Raw genomic sequence first — 23,164 nt, forward strand, 5'->3', positions numbered from 1 at the left:
AAAACCCTTCACATAGCCTTGAAGTGCTGCAGATGAAAATGGAAAACAGGGAAATGAGTGTCCTCTTTCTGAAGGAACTGAGCCACAAAGGGGCCCTGAAGCTTTCTAAAAAGACTTCTTTAAAGGTCTTTTCTCTGCAGGGATAACCCTGCAGGGGACTGACTGGCAATGACTCTGGATATTCACCTCCTGACAGGTGAGAGTATAGTCACGCTGTAGATTATTGCACGGGCATAATCTTAAGAATCAGCTCAAGTGTCAGATCTCTGCACCTCCAAGAAACCACAAGTCTTCCATAGGCAAATTACAGGCTGAGGATCAGCCCTTAATGTCTGTAGGAACTTATGTAAGTCAGCAGGGAAAACAGAAGCACGGTAAGAATGGCGTGCAAAGGCACGCAGAGGTCATGCAACTGAAACCAATCATAAGCACTGTAACATATCAAATGTATGGCCAAGGATGGGAGAAAAGCAAGTTGGCTCTTTTTCTACACGTTTATTAGAACCAGAGTCCAATTTCTAGTGGCTGTTACAGATCCAGCCTGGAATCCATGAGTGCATATCTATTTCTTGATTCAGGAGAGCAAAAAAAGGAAGATTATAGTCATTTTTTCCTCTAGAGCATGCTGCCCAATATTCCATAATGATGACAAGATATGTATGGTAGATGCTGCCTACAGCAGCGTATTGCTACTAAGAACCTTCTCAGTATTTGGCTAGTTTTCCTTACAGAACTACCTTCAGCTCTTTATAACTGACAGCAATTTCTGCCACATGTAGCCATGACACCAGTTTTCAAAACTGATTATATATAAGCTAATCTCCTAAAAAAGCAGGTTAGCATTCTGGCATAAAAGAAATTAAGGTGCATACTGTATTAATATCACCGCTAGGAGATAAACCAGACTTCTGCTCTGCTTGACTTTTATGAACCAGTAGACTATAACCATGCGGCTACACAAACACAAAATAAAATGGAATTCACAAAGTGAGATAATAATAGTAATAATGAAGTTGAACAGACACTGTGTCTTAATTAGACAGAAAGAAATGTGCTTATTAGTTTCCTTATAAGCAAAAGATTTTTTTCGATAAGAGCATTCTGGTTCTGAAGGCAGCTATGAGTTAACTTAGAAATATAGGCACGAATTGATTGTTTTACAATTTTTTCTGAGTATTTTTAGCTGACAAATAGTTCATGATCAGGGAAGCTATGGCATATTCTGAAAACAGTGCATTGCTGGCTGCTATCAGCAACGGGATCCTAGACTCCAGGGAGGTTTGTGAAGATCTCCGCTGTCAGTCTGTGATTAATGCTGGGATGAAAGGAATATCTAACATCTCTCCTGAGCCCCCTGGGAAATCAGTCAGATAAAAATCCAGCATTATTGACTCACCAAATCAGCTCTGGGAAAGGAGAGGTTCAAAAATGGTTAGGTACCAAAAAAAAAAAAAAAGTTTAGGAGGGCAGGGGAGGGGGAAGATAAAAAGATCCCCAAGTTTAATCTCTGCAGACGGACCTTCTCTCCCTGTGCTCCCAGGACCTACTAGGTTTGGCCACTGACATCACCAACACGCAGGCAGCTCTGCGTAAAATTCCTAAAAATTTCCCTCTCCCAGGCCCTCTCCTCTTTAGCTTGTAGCAAACGACTGTGGCTAAGGTCATCACCATCATTTTCAAGTCGAATGAAGGGAGACTATTATCAACCTCACATGAATACTTCCAAAACAAAATTCCTAGCAAACAGCATAGAGTAACACATTACAGTTGTACAGAAACAAGAAACTTTCAAGACTATTTTGCTTATTTAGTTGAAGAGTATTTTTTCTGAAATACATTCAGTATCTCCAAGACAGTATTTTAAAGATCCTTTTAAGATGCATCTATTTCCTTCCAACTCTTTAAAACTTTTTAAATACTAGTGAAATAAGAAAAAAGAAATAATCCCAAAACGCATCTCCTCAGGAGATGGGGAAAGGTAATGAACAAAATCTCCCAGGCACACAAACATCGTTCCAGACAGCCAACCACTCATAACACTGAAGAATTACACCTGTTATGCTAAATGAGCCACTACTCTGGAACACATGACTGATAGGCCTCTTGCACTGATTTACCCTGGGTAATTTATTCCATACCTGCATGGTTGAGTAACTATGACTGATATGCACTTGAGAGCCAGAAAAATGGAGCCGACTGTACCGTAATGTAATATAAAAATCAAGAACAAGACGACACTATTTTAAAGTTAGCTGTGTAAGTCTAGTTTAGCTGTTGGTAAAACTGTTAGAGCCAAGAAGGAGAATTAAGCACTCATACTTACTGAGGAATCAGGAATATGCTCCTCCTCTTGAGAAAAAGAGCTGTTGAAAGCTCTAAACGTCTCACTGTTCTGTTTGTGCTTCTCAATTGTGGCTTGAATGACCTGAGACAAAAATTCCAGCAAAGATGGAAAGCGTCACAAAAGCAGCCTTGGAAAAATTCTCTCATAGGAAAATGATTAACATTATCATTTTAGTGAAAAACCCTTAAACTTCAATAAATAAAATGGAAACTTAAAAACCTTAATAATTACGAGTGGTAGTGTTAACTCACTAGTGTTTCAGTTAAAAATGAAGACTACTGTCAGACAGCATGTCTACAAGTTGGACTGCAAGAATAAGCTGGAGCTGTTTAACATCTTTGATGGTGACACGGATGTTGGGATGGAGTGCACCCTCAGCAAGTTTGATGACAACACTAAACTGTGTGAAGCAATCAACACATTGAAGGGAAGGGATGCCATCCAGAGGGACCTGGACAGGCTTGAGAAGTGGGCCCATGTGCACCTCATGAAGTTCAGCAAGGCCACGTGCAAGGTCCTGCATGTGGGCCAGGCCAATCCCAAACACAAACCCAGGCTGGGCAGAGAATGGATTGAGAGCAGCCCTGAGGAGAAGGACTTGGTGGTGTTGGTTGATAAGAAGCTCAACATGAGCTGGCAATGTGTGATCACAGCCCAGAAAGCCAACTGTATCCCGGACTGCATCCCCAGCAGCGTGGCCAGCAGGGCGAGGGAGGAGATTCTGCCCCTCTGCTCTGCTCTCATGAGACCACACCTGGAGTATTGCGTCCAGCTCTGGAGCCCTCAACACAAAAAGGACATGGACCTGCACGTGGATCAAGGCAATCCGAAGCACAAATACAGGCTGGGCGGAGAACAGATTGCAAGCAGCCCTGAGGAGAAAGACTTAGGGGTGCTGGGGGATGAGAAGCTCAACACGAGCCGGCAATGTGCGCTCACAGCCCAGAAGGCCAGCTGTATCCTGGACTGCATCAAAATCAACATGGCCAGCAGGGCGAGGTAGAGGATTCTGCCCCTCTGCTCTGCTCTCATGAGACCACACCTGGAGTATTGTGTCCAGCTCTGGAGCCCTCAACAGAAGAAAGACATGAACCTGTTGGAGCGAGTCCAGAGGAGGCCACAAAGATGATCTGAGGGTCAAAGCACCTCTGCTATGAGGACAGGCTGAGAGAGTTGGGGTTTTTCAGCCTGGAGAAGAGAAGGCTCCAGGGAGAACTTATAGCAGCTTTCCAGTATGTGAAGGGGGCCTACAAAAAAGCTGGAAAGGGACTTATTAGAAGGGCATGTAATGATAGGATGAGGGGAACGGCTTCGAACTGGGAGAGGGGAGATTTAAAATAGACATTAGGAAGAAATTTTTCCCTCTGAGGGTGGTGAGCCCCTGGCCCAGGCTGCCCAGAGAAGCTGTGGCTGCCCCATCCCTGGAGGTGTTCAAGGTCAGGTTGGATGGGGCTTGGAGCAACCTGGTCTGGCGGGAGGTGTCCCTGCCCAGGGCAGGGGGGTTGGAACTGGATGACCTCTAAGGTCCCTTCCAACCTAAACCATTCAATGATTCTATGAATATACAAGGCTAATCTCTGACTCCTCAGTCTCTGCTCTCACTGGGCTCAAGGACAGCAGGAAAGGGGAACCCATTCAAAGCCTCTGTGCAAGGCCTGGAGACAGCGGGTCAGCAGTGGGACCCCAGCTGCGGTTCCACATTTATCCATCAGTAGCTTCACCAGACCGCAATACTCAGCTTCCACAGCCAGCCACATTCATTTATAACCCGAAACAATTTTAAAAACAGAAGGTGCTGATTGCATGGTGATTCCCACCCATATCATAATGGTTTTGTATTAACCTGAATCCATTCCCTCTTCTCCTCTTCTGTCCTGTTAAAACAAAAGAAAAATACAGAAAACATCATAATTCTACTGCCAATATTTTCAGTAAATTCAATTCACATCTTCATAGCTTTATATCCATCAAGATTTTAGCTTTGTTATTCACCATTTTATAAACAGTATTAATAATTACTGATCTCAATTACTGTCAAACAAATGCCAAGAATGTTTGAATTATTAATACAGTGGAACCTACAAGCACTGCTATGAACACCATAAGCATTCAATAAAGCCAATCAGCATAGCACTTTAACACACGCTGTCTTAGGACCAGCATATTCTCTTGCATATGTAACTTAAGCATCTCTGATGCTCATCTTCTGGTTTAAAGCTATGCCATGCTAGCACAGCCATATCCCCTAGATCATAAACCTCTACAGAAATATTCACAAACCTCGACAGACAGAACAAGCACCATACCTGGCTTGTAGTTCCAGCGATCTCTTTTTTCCTGTTATTGAAAATGTATGAGCCACATTTTGCTTGGCAATTTCTTGGACCTGTAAAAAGAACGTCAGCTTCTTACTAGCCTCCATTGCCTTTCAGTCATTTTTAATGACTTATAAATATATTCATTCTTTGAAATACTTAGTCGAAAGGATCACTCAGAATACAGTACAGAGGTAGAAAAACCAAAGGATTATTTCCATAATGACTCGTCTTGCTACAAAACTTCTGCATCTTTATCACCAACTCATCCCCTACAGCAGTAGGGGGATGTCACAGGTGGTTCCTGTGACAGGGGAAGGCTTGCAATCAAAGCATGTTGAGTCACCATTTTCTTATCCATCTTTGGATGATTACCTTGTTATAATTCCAAGAAAGGAAATCCAAAGCTGAAATTTAGAATTTTATTATATTTCTACATTGTTATATTTTTTTGATTCAGAGGGGACCTGATGCTATCGAGTGGGGAAGCATTAAAACGGGGAAAAAGAAGAGATGCAAACCTGCAGTCCTGCAATGTCCATCTTCTCTCGAACGCTGAACTTCTGGCCTATCAGCCTCAGTTTTGGCACACAGTATAGCACCATGCTGTTAAACTGCAACAAGGGCAGATTTTAAATTGAGGGATTACATGCTGCTTTTCGACAGTTCAGGACTCTGGTGTGTTTTACTCTAAGATGCAGTTCCCAAGAAGAGATTTAAGGAGCAGGCTATGCTCACATATCATTATTTGAAAGAAGTGGATGGACAGAAACACACCAGCCAATCACTTCTCCCTTCTTCCCCTCTCTCCTGTACCAATTTGACCACCTTGAAAGCAAACGAGCACTATTCTCTTAGCGTCAGTGAGAGTGGCCCCTCTTTACACAGCAAGGTGGTACCTCCTCGGGTGCTTTGCAAAACTGCAGCCTCTGAGGAGGAAAATGGAAAAGACCCCTTTGGGCCTGACAAGCTGTCTGCAAAGCACAAGTGTGGAAGAAGAAAGACAATCCCCAAGGAAAAAGCATCAAGAGAAAACTGCTGCTTAGAGGAAGGAGTAGCCAGGCTCAGTTGGTGAAAGCCTTTTGTATTTGAAATTAGGAAGATGGAAATGTACCGTTTCACGGCACAGCTCTGAAAATAAAGAGAGCAACAAAAATACTCACCAGGAATAAATACCTATCCTGTGCTGTGCCGTTCTTTGCTGAAAGTTTCTGAATGTGCCCCTCTTTAATGAGCTCATTGGCTGGGTTAACAATATCCTCCTCACCACCCAGTCGCTCATAGACTTCCAAAAGCTTGTGCATCTTTTCCTGCAAATACAAAACCCCCAGCAATTTAAATAATAATAATAAAAAAAAAAATTATATATTCCACTGGGTCTATTACCCACATCATTAGTTTTGTGCTAAGTGTAAAAAAGTAGGATTTGCATTTTCAAAAATTAATGACTACGTGTTCCATAGTCTTCAATACTCTTCCCCACTCTGTACTAGTCACTCATGAGTCTTACATGGATTTTACCATTTTAACGACATTTTGAGATCAATCTATTTGATATTTTTAGATATTCCTATTCAACAATAAATATGTATCTTTGGAAGCAATGGCATCAGGTCCAGTAAAATCAATGGTCCAGTTGGAGACTAGTATGTTACCAAACTGGTTCCAAGTCTGAATTTATTAACTCAGCTCCCACCCCACATTTCAGACTAAGATTTCTGCTACAGTATGATAGTTTCTCAGCTTCTGAGAAGTTCTGCCTCTTGCATCATTGCTGAGACAACGGCAGGTAGGTAGCCATCAGGAAGCATGGTCATATCCTGCATCTCTAAGCTAAGTCTAGAACCTCAGCCATACGGGGAATGCTGTAGTCCTATGCAGGCAAAATGTGAAATAGGCCAGGACAAAATGCTTAAAATATAGTTTTAATGTCATTCAGGCATCCTTATGTTTGGTCAAAATTTTTTACGAAGGGATTACTTTCTTCTCTTCGGCAAAGCACTGTTTTTACTTTATATTAAGTCATCCAAATATTAACGTCCTTCTACATGGTATTCAAATGGATAAAGGTAACTAGCTCACCCATTTGCAGCTGCTATATTAGGCAATGCAGCAGCTTCAACAAATCAAAGTAAGAAAATCTTGGCTACTGAGTTATAGCACTTGGAAAGGTTTGGCTTTCAACCACAAGCCGGACCAATGTGCTCCAAATGGCACTGTCCACAAGTGGTCAGAAAGTGAGGATGGAGATCTATGCAAGCACACCCCAAAATATGCCCAAACACACCTCTAAATCATACCTCAACCTATTCATAGGTTAAGCTGGAATTTCAGGTCTTTACATACTTTGTTTACCCCCATTTGACTTGAGTTTCGCCACAAATACACATCATACCAGTTCCTGTCCTAATTAGTTCTTCTGACCAATGATTAAAGAAATGAATAACCGAAAAAGCCTACCAAAAAACCCCAAACAAAACCAAATCATTAAAATAAACACACTGCAAAACTAAATGGAAGGCAAGAAGGAGTGTTGACTAAAACCAAATAAGCAAATTGCTTAAGGCAGTAGAGCTTTTCCACCAAATGGGCAGATGAGCAATAGATCCCACTAATTAGGGAAAAAAAAAAAACCAAAACAACCCAAACCAAACAAAACCCAATGAACTTACCAAGCTTTTTTTTTTTTTTTTAAAGGAGAAACTGGAACACTAAGATATCCAAAACCTGAGGGACATCTGCACTTCTAGGACAAGTCAGCTTTGGAAGCATGATTTATTTCTTCTACTACACCACAAGAGGACTAAGCGGCCAACAATCAATTCAAACCTCCACTAACTTCAGGAGATTTTGCTACAGCTCTTGCTTTTCTTTCGGTCAGGCTCTGACCTTGTGCATCTGTTCGCGCCATCCTGCGGGGCTCCGCAGTGATGCACAACCTGGACAGTGCAGCTCTCACACTGCATTGCTTCCCATCAGCCCCGCACGCCTGCACCACCTCCTGCTGGGATGCGCGAGTTGGGAAATCACGAGGTCAAACCTGAAATTCTTACTCGGATATTAATTACGGAAGAATTCAATGCAATAAGGTGGCCTGATTAGAGGCTTTAGTTAAATCTATAATCAGGATGTAAACCTGATAAGAATATCAGCAATAAAGAGGGGATGCAAAATTACTATAGCAGCTTTTACTAACAGGTTTTTGTGTACTAACAAAAAAAGCACCTGGCTGGTGGGTTCCTATTCCTGCCATCTGTGGAGATACTGTACACAGTCCCCGGTAAAATAGTTGCTACTTGTGGAGGAGTTGTTGAAGGCCTCAAACCAGAACAAATTTCCACCAAAATATATCCTAGACACGCTAGACTCAAATAGAAATAGATGGTTTCACAACTGGGTTTCACTGAGACATACTGAAAATACCCAGACATCAGCCGGTCACTTCCCTGTAGCAGCCACAGGAAATGTGGTCTCATGGTGTCCCTGCCGGCAGGGAGAAGGAAGCAAGTGTCTGGTACGGAAGGGGACGTAAACCTTGTACCCACAAACGCTCACTGAGTGTTAAGCCTGATATGTAGCATTTCAGGTCTATTACATCTACAAGCTCCTGAAGCACTTGGGTGCACAAAAAGGGATAACATCTGTAACTATAAAGTCCATTTACTCTAATGGTAATGTACTAGCTGTTCCGTATGTAAAACGTGCTAACGTTCAAAGTCTCCACGGTCTCAGACTGCCCAGCTTTAGAAGTATAGCTTCCCAAAGCTACTGACACACAGTAAATGCACACTTTGTGCATTTAAAATGAGCCAAAATCAAACCAAAACAACCTCCAGTCTGGTGTAGTCCTGTAGGACTGAAAAAAATAGTATGAAAATCTGCAAGAACACCTTATGAATGCACCCAATTGGAACACGTTCAACTTTTTTTGATGAAAAGCAAATATTGAGTTTTACGAAGACCTCCTTTTTCAACCCATTGGGTCCTTAGAACAAGGAAAGTGAAATTTAGGCCCATCAACCCATGGTAACCGCAATAGGATCATTTATGATAACGAGAACTCAGATATCCAACTGATGTTTAAAGTCTGACTCACTGTATTTAAAAATTCTCCCCAGCCTCCTTTAGTGAGCCCACTGCAATTGGTTCAACCAAGCGCTTTAGTCAGATCACAGTTCCATTACGCAATTTCTACTCACCATCTTTCGGATGGCTGCATTCGAATGGTTTGCTGCCGTAGATATGAGCTCCAGCGATTCTGCAAACAAAAGGTAGCAACTGTTATGCATTCTCTGGATTATATGTTAATAGCAGCTTGGGGTTACTTTTCATCTCCCTGATTAGTGTTTTTCCTGCAAAACTGCTGTTGCAAAAGCAAGGACTATGTTTTTGCCTTCCATAAACTACTAAAAGGAATGCTTATAAGCAGTTATATACACAATCACTTCTGCATGTGCACCTAAATGTTTAAACTTTCTCTCCTATAAGTCTAAGCAAGCCAAAGCACATAGTGATAAAAAAAAAAAAAAAAAAAAAAAAAATCACCTTCTAGGAATCGACCTACTAAAAAGTTAACTTAAGTCTCACTTAAATCTTCACAAGCATGTTTTTAAGACTGTTTTCCTAAAACAGGGTTTGTGTGCTTACAGTAACATGAACCCTGTTTTGGTCAAGATCACAAACTCCCAGCAAGCAACAGAAGTCCATTTCTCCCGTTTCTTTGTGTTAACAGAGTCTAACCTGCTGTCCTAGGGAAACGTATACATTTAAGACCATTCTTAGTTTCTTTCTATGGCTATTTCAAGGATGTCCTCCTGTATTTGTCCTTGGTCATACAATGGATTAAATAAAAATGCCAGATGTTCTACCATTACAAACTTTAGTATTTTGTCATTGTTTATTTGCCAAGGCTCCCTTCATTCCTGGAACTGATATATCAAGCCTTTTCTTCTTTACCCTAAAAGCATTCAAAATCTCTTTGAGCTATGCTTGGGAATAAACTGATTAATTCAAATCTCCATTTCTACCATATCCCTAGTTGAAAGTATCTGAACATGTGAAGAAAAAACTCTCCAAGACTTTTTTGTGCTCATTAGACAGTGAGGAGTTTACATGTACTTTCAGCATCTTTCCTGTCTGGAGACTCTTCTGGAAGTTTCTTTAAGTAGTCCTTTAGGAGAAGCTCATAACGAGGAATCCTTTGCACTGGTTCAAGCATGTGATGCTGCAATGTCAGGTTTCCACACACCTCCTGTTTCTGTAATGAAGAGAAAACAAACGGAAGGGTTGGTTTTGTTCCTGCCTTGGGTGATAAACAGCAATGAAAAATGACAATTGACACACAGTTAGAGGAGTGTAAAACAACATCTCAAACTATCATAGAATCATAGACTCATTTATGTTAGAAAAGAACCTTAAGATCATCGAGTCCAACCATAAACCTAACATTACCCAGTCGACCACTAAACCATGTCCCTCAGCACCACATCCACCTGTCTTTTAAATACCTCCTGGGCAGCCTGTTCCAATGCATGACAACCCTTTTGGTGAAGAAATTTTTCCTAATATGCAAACTATCCCTGGCGCAACTTGAAGCCTTTTCCTCTTGTCCTATCACCTGTTCTTGGGGAGAAGAGATTGACTGCCCCTTGCTACACCCTCCTTTCGTGTCGTAGAGAGCGATGAGGTGTCTCCTCAGCCTCCTCTTCTCCAGGCTGAACAACCCCAGTTCCCTCAGCTGTTCCTCACAAGACTTGTGCTCCAGACCCCTCACCACATTTGTTGCCCTTCTCTGGACATGCTGCAGCATCTCTATGTCTTTCTTGTCCTGAGGGGCCCAAAACTGAACACAGCACTCGAGGTGGGGCCTCACCAGTGCTGAGTACAGGTGGACAATCACTGCCTCAGTCCTGCTGGCCACACTGTTCCTGATACAGGCCAGGATGTCATTGGCCTTCTTGCCCACCTGGGCACACTGCTGGCTCATGTTCAGCCAGTTGTCCACCAACACCCCCAGGGCCTTTTCTGCCAGGCAGCTTTCTGCCACTCTGCCCCAAGCCTGTAGTGCTGCGTGGGGTTGGTGTGACCCAAGGGCACAGCCCGGCACTTGGCCTTGTTGAACCTCACACCACTGGCTTTGGCCCATCCAGCCAGCCTGTCCAGATCCCTCTGTAGGGCCATCCTACCCTCAAGGAGCTATCAGAGTTGACAGATTTCACCTTTGTCCCATGTCTGGCATTTTCTGCGGATATGCAACAATCTTCTTTTAGATTTTACATGTTTTTTCACAGGCTTGGAAAAGCTATTGCCATCCATCGCCCTAGGCAGCGTTTTATCCCCCCCAGGGACTACATAAAACCAGAAACCCCACGGGCATATACTGCTTGCTAGAGCTTGCTGTACAAGCAGCAGATACACTGCTCACACACCACCTCTGAAGAAGGAGCTGCTTCAAATTCTCTTTTTTTTTTTTTTTTCCCTCGCTTGACCAAGAAGGGGGGTAGGTTTGAGATTGATTACACTAAATTTTACCCAATAAGACACCAACCTGCTCTGCTTGCAACAGTACTGAGTGTTGCAGTGTACCTATTTTCATAGGATCCCTATGAAGTGAAGGGGTATTTCCATTTAAAAGAGGGGAAGAGAAATGAGAAACACAGAGTAAGTAACTTGTTTTACAGCCCACAGGAAGTTTCTGTTAGCGATGTAATCTGATTCCTGGATCCCACATCAGCATGTTAACCGCATATATACACACGCGCACTCCTCTCCATAGCATTATCTTTACGTCAGCTCACTAATGCCACGTCTCGGTCTGTTCTGGTGTAAGACACCCCTCAAAAACCACATTAACTTCAGCATGCTTTTCTCAGAGAAAGGCGCTTGTTTCAGGTATTTGCAGTTTTCCTTATAAATATTACAGCCCATGACGCGCTGCTGACTCACACAATTCTCAAAGCAAAGCCTGGAGATAATGAGATGAATGTCTGACAGAAAAATATCAGCTATCCTTCCAGAAATTTGAAGAGGTAAATTTGCTTTTAAAAATACCTTGTCACAGTGTAGCTGGGTGAACAATATTTCTGTTTATAGGAGATTAAGTGAATTTATTATCTCTCAGAGTTTTAAGCACCAAATTTTCCAGAAAATATAACCGTGATTGAAAGAATTGGAGACTCCAGGAAGAACTAAAAGGGACACAGAACGGCACTACTGCATATTAGTGCCTGGTTTATTGTTCCCAAGTCCACTTACTATAACCTTCTCTATTGTCTTTTTATTCCTGCAATAGGATGAACCTTAACACCAAACAGCAATAGGGAAGCAGAGGAGGAAGTCACCTCAAGGCTCACGTCAGCTGTATTCATGTGGCAATTGCATCCTCTCTAAAAAGTCAGCAGTGACAAAATAAACTGTTCCAAATAGGAAAAGTTCAATGCTATGCAATTTTAAAAAGTTTACAGAGTTTACACTGCAATTCAAATTACTTTGCTAGAGGAAGGATAAATGTTCATTCTGTGTTCAATTCATGTTACAATCCAAAATACAGAAATCATAGTATCACAGAATCATAGAATGGTTTGGGTTGGAAGGCACCTTGAAGATCACCGAGTTCCACCCCCCCCTGCCATAGGCAGGGACACCTCCCACCAGCCCAGGTTGCTCAAAGCTCCCTCCAGCCTGAAATATATACAAAAAAAATACTTATGTGATGGCACAAGGAGAAAGTTGATAAAAAGAAAAGTCCTAATAAACTCATCAGCAATCAAGTTTTGGCCCCTGTAGGTGGATGTGAACCAAATAGGAAGTATGTTTATCTTCAAGGTCAGCTAAAGTAAACTCGATAAGTCACAGACATGCACTTTTAAGTACCATGGGATTTTTGTTTTCTGTTTTCCCTACTTTAGCATAATTAATAATTATTAATGTTTTCAGCTGTACAACTATTTCATTAACAGCTTAAGTGGACCGTGCAGTACTGCAGATCACAACAGATTTCAACTGGTATTTTGAAAAATAACCGTGGCTTTTCACAGCACTGAGACAGGTCAGATGAGTGGACTAAGTGTTCCGGGTCAAACCTTTGCCTCCTGCAGCTACAGTCATTGACAGAAGCAAAAGGCGCTGTGATGTTGCTGCTAAAATAACCTACAGTGAAATACTGTCATCAGTAGGCTTCAGAATCACATCTCCTATACGCAGTGCCTGCATTCATACTGCCTGTCCAGGTTTTGCTCAACCAACAGCAGAAACACCCATGGTTTCGGACAGCTGCAGGCCAGTTTTGCAGACTGACAACCAGCAGAAATCATTTGTGCTTGTCGCTCGGTGGTGAGAAGAGACAGATGAATTTTAGGGCAGGCAGATGCCTGTGCTGTAGGGAAAACAGTCACAAACTGATTTTCACTTCAGAACGCCATGTCAGTGCCTTGGCACAAACTGAAGACAGCAAAATGCCTGTGTGCTTTTGGTTTTTTTTACAGCACTTGCTGCGCAGCACCTCGGTGAGAGCAGGCTGGGCACAGACAGAAAAAAGGTTAAGAAAAGGCCACATGGAATGAGAGCCTGGTAGAAGAGGACCTTCCCCAGTTCCTGCTCCTCCAAGCTTCTGTCTGACCTTCCATGCAGGGCCTCTCCTCTCCCAGCTTGCTGGGGGATTACTTGATTCCTGACAGCTGGCCCAGCCACAATCCTCCCATTGAGGGCAGGCAGCTGCGCTCCCGGCTCTGCTTAACCCGCTCCTTGCCAGCCCTCCCCTCCCAAAGGATGGGATCTGCTTTCCCCACCCCGGTGGAGGGGTGCTTGGAAGTGTGCTGGAGCCTGCCGCATCCCTTCAGCTGGCCCAGGGCCTGAGGGGGAGAGAGAGGTTTTATGGATACGCCATCATAAGCAGAGTTCTTCCCTCCTCCCCACGCAGCTTTTTGTATAATTAAGAGGAAACACATGAAAATCCGTGCTAAGCATCCTCCTGCAGAGCTGTGATCCCTAAGAGCTGCGTGCCACTCTGTGAGGCTCAGAAAAATCAGACCAACAGCAGATGCTGCCAGTGACACCCCCAAACTCAAACACAGCCAGTTCAGAATGTAAATGTATTTACTAAAAATTAAAATTAGTAATGAGGAAGAGAAATTAAAAAGAGTTTGTAAATGGACATGTTCGCAGTCCGAATTGCTGAGCCAACGGCAAAGTTTCATTCTGTGACTTCTGATACTCGTCTTAAATACGTGAGTGGAGAAAAAGCTACCTATGTGAAAAACCTGTGTCACACGGCAGAAAAGAAGAAAGGACTGCCACTAAAATTGTGTAATTTTACTATTACAGCAGTATTGTCTTGTAGCTAAACGCTGTGTGTCAAGCACTGGAAAAAAAAATAAACTCACACAAATAAATGAGGATCTCCAAGCCATATTATGCCAATTAAGAACTGACCTGTATGTTCTGAACAACATCTTTGAATGGAGAGGACCTCTGCATACATGTGTTCACCATGTCCATTGCCCTGTCGAAGTTCTTGACATATTCTCCATACATCTTCAGAAACGGAGCCAGTTTCTGTAGGATATCTCCTAGCCGTGGGTTGACGGTCCTGCGGGAAAGAGATAGGTAAGTACTGAAGCCTCTGGAAATCAATGCTGTCTTCAGAGAGAAAACACAACTGTAAGACTTTCACAGTTGTCTCACACATGCGCAAGCACTTACACTCATATGCAATCAAGATATTTCAGGCTAAGTTTAGTTTAAAGTAATCTATGTGGTGCCCTAGATGAAACCTTAAACATCCATCCGGATGTACAAAGGATGATATTTCCGCTCCCACCGTCACCCTCTTTAGTGCAGATCAGATTCAAACTGACTACGCGTCACTGAAGAAATATCTACATACCTCTGCTGTCCAGCACAAAATCTTGTGGAAAACTTTTACTTTTTAAAAACAATCTCTTCCACTGTAGCCAAACATCTGAAGAGGTTTTAACGTGAAGAGATCACTCAGTTCGGCTGGGTAGTCCTGGGGGGCCAGACGTATGTTTGCTTAGAAGCCCCCTCAGGCTGACAGCGGCGGTAGCAACGCACCTCTGTCTCCTCCACATTTAGGGCCAGGCAGAGCACCAGCTGTTCTCCCCCAGCTCTTCTCTCCCGCTGAACTCGCGACTTTGCAGTCTGACTGCACTAGACCCCCTTCAGCCCTTTAACAAACTCCTGCTCTCTTCTGGCTTCCAAACCCTCCAGTTTTCCTCCCCTTTTATTATAGCTGTCCCTGTAAATGCAAGTTAGGTGCAAAGGTGCTAAGACTCGTTTATTCCTTCGGGTCATTGATGAACTATGCGAAAACTGGCCTCAGCCAAGCCAGATGTGAACTCTGGTCTTGTCTTCAGCATTTAGGGTATTTGGAAAGGTTCTGCGTCAGCACTATCTGCCCCTTCCACTGCAGGACAGCCAGCGTGTAAGCTCAAATCAAGTTTCCTAGGTCTGCTTTAAAATCAACCTTTCTAGCTAGCACTGCGTTTCTGCATCATCTACAACCTATTATAGCCGCCAAATTTTAATTGGTATTTGACCATTACTACTCACTGAAAAAAACAACCAACCCACAACAATTTTCTTTCAAAAAATACATATACATTGTAACCAATAGTATTTATTATCTCCTAGAACAGAACTGCAACAAATTCTGGAGTAAAAACTTGTGCAATGCTGTGGTGTTCAACAGAAGTGGTTGTACAAAAGATGTAAGCAAATTTATAGATATGAAGTCATCTACCTTATCTCTCCAGATTTTCCACTGGTTTGCTTTTATAATGCTAATTTTAACATTAAATTAAGATTTATATAGCCATAACAAAATTCATTAAAGAAAATATGAAATGGATGTTTCTCATGAAGTCTCCAACATGGCACACAAAGTCTAGACTGTGACATGACGATGCATTCTCCTTCTTCAAGAAGTAACTGCGCTTTTTTAATGTGTCACAGTGGGGCCACAATACTTCATCTATGGGGCCAAAATAAGCAGTTTTCTTCCTTCCTAGTACTGCAATGTCAAAGCACTGCAATAATGGGAGAGTGGAAATACAATAAGGAAAACAAATTGGGGTAGTACGTTGGACGGAAAAAAAATCTCACAATATACTCTAGAAATTTTGAGTACTCGCATCTATTCCTGTATTCAGAAATGTTTAAGAGGCTCCATACTAATGTATTAAATAACAAGTGAACTACTGCATCAAACATTTCGAAACTCTAGAATTAGACCAGGCCTTATGGTTGCTACAGTTTCTTGAAAATACATTTTTAAAATAATTGTAATGACAGTTACCCACCATTCTTCTGTAATTCTTGTTTTGAGCTCAGGAAGAAGAAATTGTCCATGGAAACAATAGATGGAAGAAATATTTGAAAAGATGCCCGTTATCACTTCAGATGAAATACCTGCTTCTGACAACTTAGTGCAAAAAACCTGCATGAGACAACAAGACAGCACCACCGTATATTTATAAAAACCAATCCTAGGCACACTGGCTTTAGATTGCATATTACAAAGCCGTAGAACAGAGCTACAAGTTTTGACTTCTGGTAGTCAGTCCTTGGGGTCTTTCGGGAGGTTCACAAAATATAAGCCCACTGTCAATTAGGGTTAGATTTATGACTATGGGCTATCGACATAAATTAGGAAAATCTGAGGGGTAAGTTGAAAAAGACTGAAACTACTGAGAAGATCAGACATCTTACATTTAGGAGTGCAAGTTGCAAAGAACAACCAGTCCCTGAAGAGTACTTACTCCTGCTTACGTGAAGCAAAATAAACCACGTGATTATTTTGTTTCTCTGTGGGAAAAATTACACTGTACTGAACAAAAGGGAAAGACACTCCCTAGATTTCTAAGGTCCTGAAACAGTCTCTACTCATCCAAAAAACATTGGAAAGTCTTCCATAGAGGTCCCAGAGCTGGAGGGTAGAGGGCTCTGCAAATTACAGCTTCTAACAAGACTTCTAGCAAGGTGACAATTTTCTTTTCTTTTTTTTTTTTTTTTTCCTCATTTTTAGAAACACTTGGTTAGCAATGGGACTCCTCCTCATTTTGACTTCTTTCCTGCACATTCATGTATTTTTTTCTTTGAGATAATTATAGAAATGCCCATGCCATGTAGATGTTTATGTGGAAGGAAGTTCAGGCTCATCACACCAGTTTTACTTTATCCCCACGTGTAAATATGATGGACAACAATTACGAAACACAGTGGGTAAAAAAACCAAGAAATAATTCGCTGTGAGCACAAGGCTGACCCATGCGGGCCAATTTCAGTAAAATGCAAACCTCTTGCACATTACGGAGCAAACACAGATTTCGACATCCTTGGTGCCTTCAGTGTCCCTGTGATTTCCTCTCCACATACGCTCAGGGAGGAACCGAATGCTGGTGGTGTCTGTATCTCGGGCTGCTGCTTTGCCATTCCTCTTTCCGACAGCCTAATCCTCAGCTCAGGGAACCCGCTTGCCAGAAGCTTACCTCTGGGACCCACGGCATGCAGCCTGGCAAGCGAACTCCATCTCCCACCTCTAAACGGCATTCTCACACTACTGGGCTATAGGTTAGGGGATGAACAGGAGACATCACTGCTGCTCAAGGAAAAGAAAGCAGAGTTTATTCAAAATTGAATTACCTGGTCCAACAGATGGAGTCTTTTAACATATGCTTCTTCTGTATGGAGCAGTTCATTTGCGATGTTGAATAGCTTTTGGGGCTCTGTACACTGAAAAAAAGAAGTTACAAATAACACAATCCATCTGCACCTACAAACTCAAGTTTCATCAGCTGTTCTTTTTTCCATTTTCTCAGCGGGCCAAATTTCCTGCCTGAAGTGAAGGAGGTTAACACATTTCAGAATCTGCTCCACATCCCTCATCAAAGGATTGTTTTGCTCCAGGGACATTTTTAAAGCTATTTGCTGAAAGAGCAATTAGTAACACAGTCAATGGCTAGTCAGGACATCACTTTAGTTCATGATGTTTTTCTATAAAGAACCAGAAATATCCTCCAAATCTGGAAATACATCTAGTGTATTTGGTAACTAAGGCACTAGACTGTAAATCAACTGTTCTCCTTTTTGGATTCAGGTCCTGTGACTAAAAAGAAAACTAGAAACCAGACCTGTTTGGCCACAGATTTCTCTCCCTGGCCAGTGCAGCGTTACTCTCTATGGCATATTTCAAGATTTTTGTGCAGCTTTAAACACCGGCCAATTCCCTGGAAAGAATTTTCAGTAACGTAACCCAGGTCATTCAGTGAAGTCTTTCTTTAAGCTCATTTAAAAAGAAATACTATGAGAAAGGACTAATTAAAAAACATGAATGCAGTTATGAAGCACCAACTTCATTCACAGTTAAGCCAAAAGCTACATAGACTCTTCGCTCTCTAAGTTCTTAAAAATACTTGACTTATTAGGACACAGGCTTTAGCTTTCTGACAAACTCTAGATACCTTTTTAAGGGTCTAGACTTCAAATGCCATGCTTACATATAACCATCCCAAACCTAGGGGCCAGAACTGAGGGCTGCCTGGTTTGTGTTCGGGAACACAAACACCCAAAAGGCGCAGCAAGGATGATCAAATGCAGGGAAAATTTACTGGGCCGGATCTGGAAGAAAGAGACAACTGCGATGAAGGTGAGAGGTACAAATGACTGGTGGTACAAATGATTAATGGAACAGTCAGCGTCAACTCAGTGTAATTTTTCCCTATTTCTTCTGTGGGAAAACCAAAGACCATCCTATAAAATTACTGAGGTGCTGCTTCCTCCAGCTACTTGTCACTGCAGACGGTAAACCTTCAGGCAGGTTCACAAAAGGACCGGACAAATCCGTGGAGTGTAAGTCCTGCTGATTTCTATTAAACACACAGGGCTGTTCCCAGTTCAGGAAGCACCTGGGCCCCTCACCAGCAACAGCACTTTCTATCCCAAATGCCTGTCGCTGTGTACTTGCTAGCATTTGTGGCAGGCATTTCTAGACACAACCCTGGCCACCATCAGATTGTTAGAAAATGCCAATTAAATGCTGTCTTTAAGCTTTTTCAACATTGCCTTGTTTTGTTTCTAAACAAAGCTGACGAGAAAAATTTAAATAAACCCTCCCCACATTTAGGCAAACTGCACTATAACTGAAAGACCTCGAAGCCTTTTCAAAGCTAGCCGTGAATGCAAACAAACCAGACCCACAGCTATCCTACACGACATAAGGTACCACTTAGCATGAAGTACCCACAGTTCCATGACATAAGTATTAATTGAAAGAAGGTGACTAGCTTTTCTGGATTTGAAACAGCCTCAGTCTTCATTTAAAGCAATCCCTTTCTTTCTACACACAAACCTGGAGACGGGCAACCACGCCACGAACAAAGCTTCGACACGCACTCTGCCTACCTGCTACTCAAATCATTTCAAGCAAACTCAGATACTCTTTTAAGCTATTCTAATATGCTACACAACATCCTGCTCCATTCATTCATGTGATATGTATTAATATTTAGGGAGAAAGAAAAAAAAAAAAATCACAGCACAACAAAGCTTTGAACTTGTTACAAGCAAATGCAACATACTACAGCTTATAATCACAGAATCATAGAATGGTTTGGGTTGGAAGGGACCTTAAAGATCATCTCGTTCCAACTGCCCTGCCGTGGGCACAGACACCTCCCACTAGACCAGGTTGCTCCAAGCCCCGTCCAACCTGACCTTGAACACCTCCAGGGATGGGGCAGCCACAGCTTCTCTGGGCAACCTGTGCCAGGGGCTCACCACCCTCACAGGAAAGAATTTCTTCCTCATATCTCATCTAAATCTCCCCTCTTCCAATTTGAAGCCATTACCCCACATCCTATCCCTTCTCCAGCTTTCTTGTAGGCCCCCTTCAGATACTGGAAGGGGCTCTAAGGTCTCCCCGGAGTCTCCTCTTCTCCAGGCTGAACACCCCCAACTCAGCCTGTCCTCACAGCAGAGGGGCTCCAGCCCTCGCAGCATCTTCGTGGCCTCCTCTGGGCCTGCTCGAACAGGTCCGTGCCTTTCTTCTGTTGAGGGCTCCAGAGCTGGACGCAATATTCCAGGTGTGGCCTCACCAGAGCAGAGTAGAGGGGCAGAATGACCTCCGTAGGGGCAGAACCACCTCCCACAGAGGTGATAATGAAACGCATGGCTGGCCATTCACATTCCAATAACTATGAGGGTCTCTCACTGAGAAAGAATTTATTTGCCAGTTTTGCTGGGTGCAGAATACCGCCTGAACGAAAGGCACTGACGTAAGCAGGCTAGCACACCAGCCGCCAAGAGCATCCTTTGCTTTGTTTGAATTCAGAATTTGAAATATAATTATTTCCAACCAAATACATTTGTTCTCAGAAGTAAATATTCACATAGCACAGGCACTCTTTAACCTCCTGACCTTCACCATCTGCGACTCAGTTTATATTTCCAAGAAAGTTGCTGACATCTGCTTAAATACCAAACAAGGGCTGAACAGAATCTCAGCTTGAGCTCAGTTTTAAAGAGCGACTCTATCTTCGGTTGCTGTCTCTGCTAGTGGCAGAGATAGGCATGTTTTTCAAGCTAATTTGCAACACAGTTGCCTTTCAATGGACATAACGTTTTAAATGAAATAGTAGATTAATTGAACGTGAGGCGGACCCATTCTTCTAACCTTATTTTGCACCACGGCTGGACAGCTTTAACGAAGCCCGAGTCATAATTCAGTTCACTATGAATGAGGTATTTCACAGTCTATGTTTCTAAAGGAAAAGTAAAACAAATTTGCAAACTCAAATGTGGACTATATTCCTCACCTATTTAGGCCTTTAAGTCACACCAGTGAAGCATATTTAACCTTACTAATCCTGGAAAAACAGTGTGCCATTTATGAGGCACATAAATGACACAGAAACGCAAAATATTTGTAGCCTTCCACCCTATGCGGATTTTAGGCTATTCCATTCTTGTAAATATATTTCCCTCCTGCTTTGCCCAATGTGCTTGCGGCCACGGCATGTTAGAACTGTGCTCCACAGCCCTACATTACGACTGTACATCACCAGCAGGGTCTTGTTCAAACAGCTTAGCCAGCGGGGAGACAAGAAAGATGCAAAAAGGGAAGCGGTAGGTGTTGACTTCACGACACAGGAAGCTCACTCCAGCACTTGATGCAGCACTCGCATGATGCTCTTTCACTTCTTTGTGGAAAGGTTCAAAAATTCATTGCCAGCTGTAATTGCCCGTAAAACATTTTAAAGAAAAAGGAAACGCCAGCCTGAAAGCAAACAGAACCAGCTTCTCATAAAGGTCAGGCTCACATCTGTGTTGGGAATAGGTTCTCACCTGAAATACCCCCATCCTCGATACGGATTGGGGACTGGCACAGGCTGGGATGATTTAAGCGGCCCCAAGTATATCACCGCTTCCTGCCAATCCACTCCCTGAGCCGGCCGGGCACCTGCCCAGCACGCCTGGGCCACAGATTCATGAACCTAGCTATCAAGAAAAGCAAATTTGAAACGAAAATTTAAAGTGAAAAACAAAGGCTTGCTATGAGAAAACTTGGGCAATACCCTGCAGCAACCGTTTTTCACACAACTGGTTGCACGCAACCCTAGTCAGTTAGCATCTCTATCGCAAGAGGCTTTCAGTGAATCTTGCAAGAAAGCTGCTGGGATACAGTTTAGGTTAAAATCATATGCGGTTATACTTTAAAACCCCACCAGTCACCCCTACAAAGAATGCAGAAAGTCCCAGAAAGATTATAGACAATTTCCTACTCAAAAATGATGAAAACAACATGGAAAAGTTATCCTATGCTTGGTTGTCGTCTCTGTTGTATTGAGATCTCATTCTCCTTAGAGTATTTAAAAAAAAAAAAAAAAAAAAAAAAAAAAAAAGGGGTGATGAGAACATATCTCATTTTTCTTATACAGCATTATGACTAAAAGATTGACCTATGCAAATTTTTTTCCAGAATATATCTGGATATAATCTCACCCAAAGGTCTGCCTTGCAGCACTGCAGGCCAAACTTCCCAACGCAAACTGTACAGTGAAATCAGAAGTGAAATTCCAGCTTCATACAGGCGGAATGGAAGTGTGTGTCAGTGACTGTATAAGGCCCACATGGGACTTCATTATTACTATTTTACCCAGCAGGAAGGAGGACAGATGGAGAAAGGCATTCTTTTGGTGATTACTAACAAGCACATATTACTCTTAGTGAAAAATACCTAAATAAAAAGATATGAGGAAGTGTTAGCCATCTCAGAAGCATTACTCCACTGCTCCCAGGCAGTCGGCAAAGGCCTTGGGTATATGACTACAGAGCATGACAGCCCCTCAGTCTCACTTTCATGTAATTTCTTTTTTTTTTCGTAACCGTCAACGCTAACATGCCTCAGTTCTTGGAGCTCCTGACATTTTCTGAGACATTATCAAAACTAATAAGCTCCCTTTGTTCATTTTCATTTTGATAAAAGATAACTGGAAATCCCAGCAAGTCACTCCTGAGATTTTAAAACATATTGCAATAATTGTGTGCTAATAGCGGGACCTGTTAGACTGAGCTGCAGACTCCCAAAGGAAGCCATGTCACAGCACAGAGCTAAACCTGGACTAAATAAAACAATACGCATCATACATCAGGCAATGTTACTTCACTAGCCATGGGATGTGTGAAAGCTCGGGTCGCGGACGGAGAGATATCTGAAATAGAAAATCAGAGAACAAAAAAGCAAATCTGATTTTTTTTTTCCCCCGCTTATGTTTATTCATGAGCTTCACTTAACTTGATATCCTAGGATTTACTGAGCCATCATTAAATCATTCTGCAGCTGTACTTCTTATGCATCCTCCTCCAACTGTAACAAAGCTTTCTGGAAACTTGCATATTCAATGAGAGTGCTGGTTACCTCCGGCGTGCAGCTGCAAAGCCTGGTACTAGCGGTGGGAAGGGGGAAGCAGGAAAAAGACACTGGCTCTGGAGACAAAGCTTCCTGGAGGGGCTGGGGTCTCCGGGGCAGGTGCCTTGTTTTCTGGAAAATTAACGGTTTTGTCAAAGGTGGTGTTAACTTCCAGCCTAAGAATAACCACTGAACAACTCAACTTTGAACCGCGTTGGCTCTTGTTGCTGGAAGCTATGGCCCTTTACCCTAACCCTTAGTCCATAGTGTCCCAAATCTGCCACAGAATCAAAGCAGAGAGAGTGGGAGGACAGTGTGGACACCTAACACACAGATTGGCTTCACACACTGCGTCCCCAGAAGAGGGCACAATCCTTACGCTACAGAAGAGGCAGCAGATCTCTCTAAGCCTTCCCCCTCCACGTGGCTGCAAAAACAAGCTGACTTAGCGTAGCCTGGTCAGTGTCAAAAATTCCTTTTTGAAAGTGAAATCAAGTAAAAATCCAAGAGAGAACCTGAAGTGCAACACATAAATTAAGTTCATCGCATAAATGCACTTCAGGAAGAAGACTGGCACAAGAA

General features: G+C 42.6%; 1 protein-coding gene across 1 annotated transcript in view; it reads right to left on the reverse strand.

Moving 5' to 3' along the window:
* FGD3 (FYVE, RhoGEF and PH domain containing 3) overlaps nucleotides 1-23,164 on the reverse strand; it is a gene marked incomplete at its 5' end in the record, with an annotated part of 118,690 nt that overhangs the window by 23,595 nt on the left and 71,931 nt on the right. The window contains 10 exons of the mRNA XM_082487893.1: nucleotides 2,324-2,425; nucleotides 4,188-4,218; nucleotides 4,651-4,730; nucleotides 5,181-5,273; nucleotides 5,823-5,969; nucleotides 8,859-8,917; nucleotides 9,778-9,916; nucleotides 14,089-14,245; nucleotides 15,978-16,114; nucleotides 17,320-17,409. Coding sequence (XP_082344019.1) covers nucleotides 2,324-2,425; nucleotides 4,188-4,218; nucleotides 4,651-4,730; nucleotides 5,181-5,273; nucleotides 5,823-5,969; nucleotides 8,859-8,917; nucleotides 9,778-9,916; nucleotides 14,089-14,245; nucleotides 15,978-16,114; nucleotides 17,320-17,409 — 1,035 coding nt within the window. The remainder of the gene's footprint in view (nucleotides 1-2,323; nucleotides 2,426-4,187; nucleotides 4,219-4,650; nucleotides 4,731-5,180; nucleotides 5,274-5,822; nucleotides 5,970-8,858; nucleotides 8,918-9,777; nucleotides 9,917-14,088; nucleotides 14,246-15,977; nucleotides 16,115-17,319; nucleotides 17,410-23,164) is intronic.

Source organism: Vanellus vanellus (genome assembly GCF_965231255.1).
Source record: "Vanellus vanellus genome assembly, chromosome: 9".
Taxonomy (NCBI): domain Eukaryota; kingdom Metazoa; phylum Chordata; class Aves; order Charadriiformes; family Charadriidae; genus Vanellus; species Vanellus vanellus.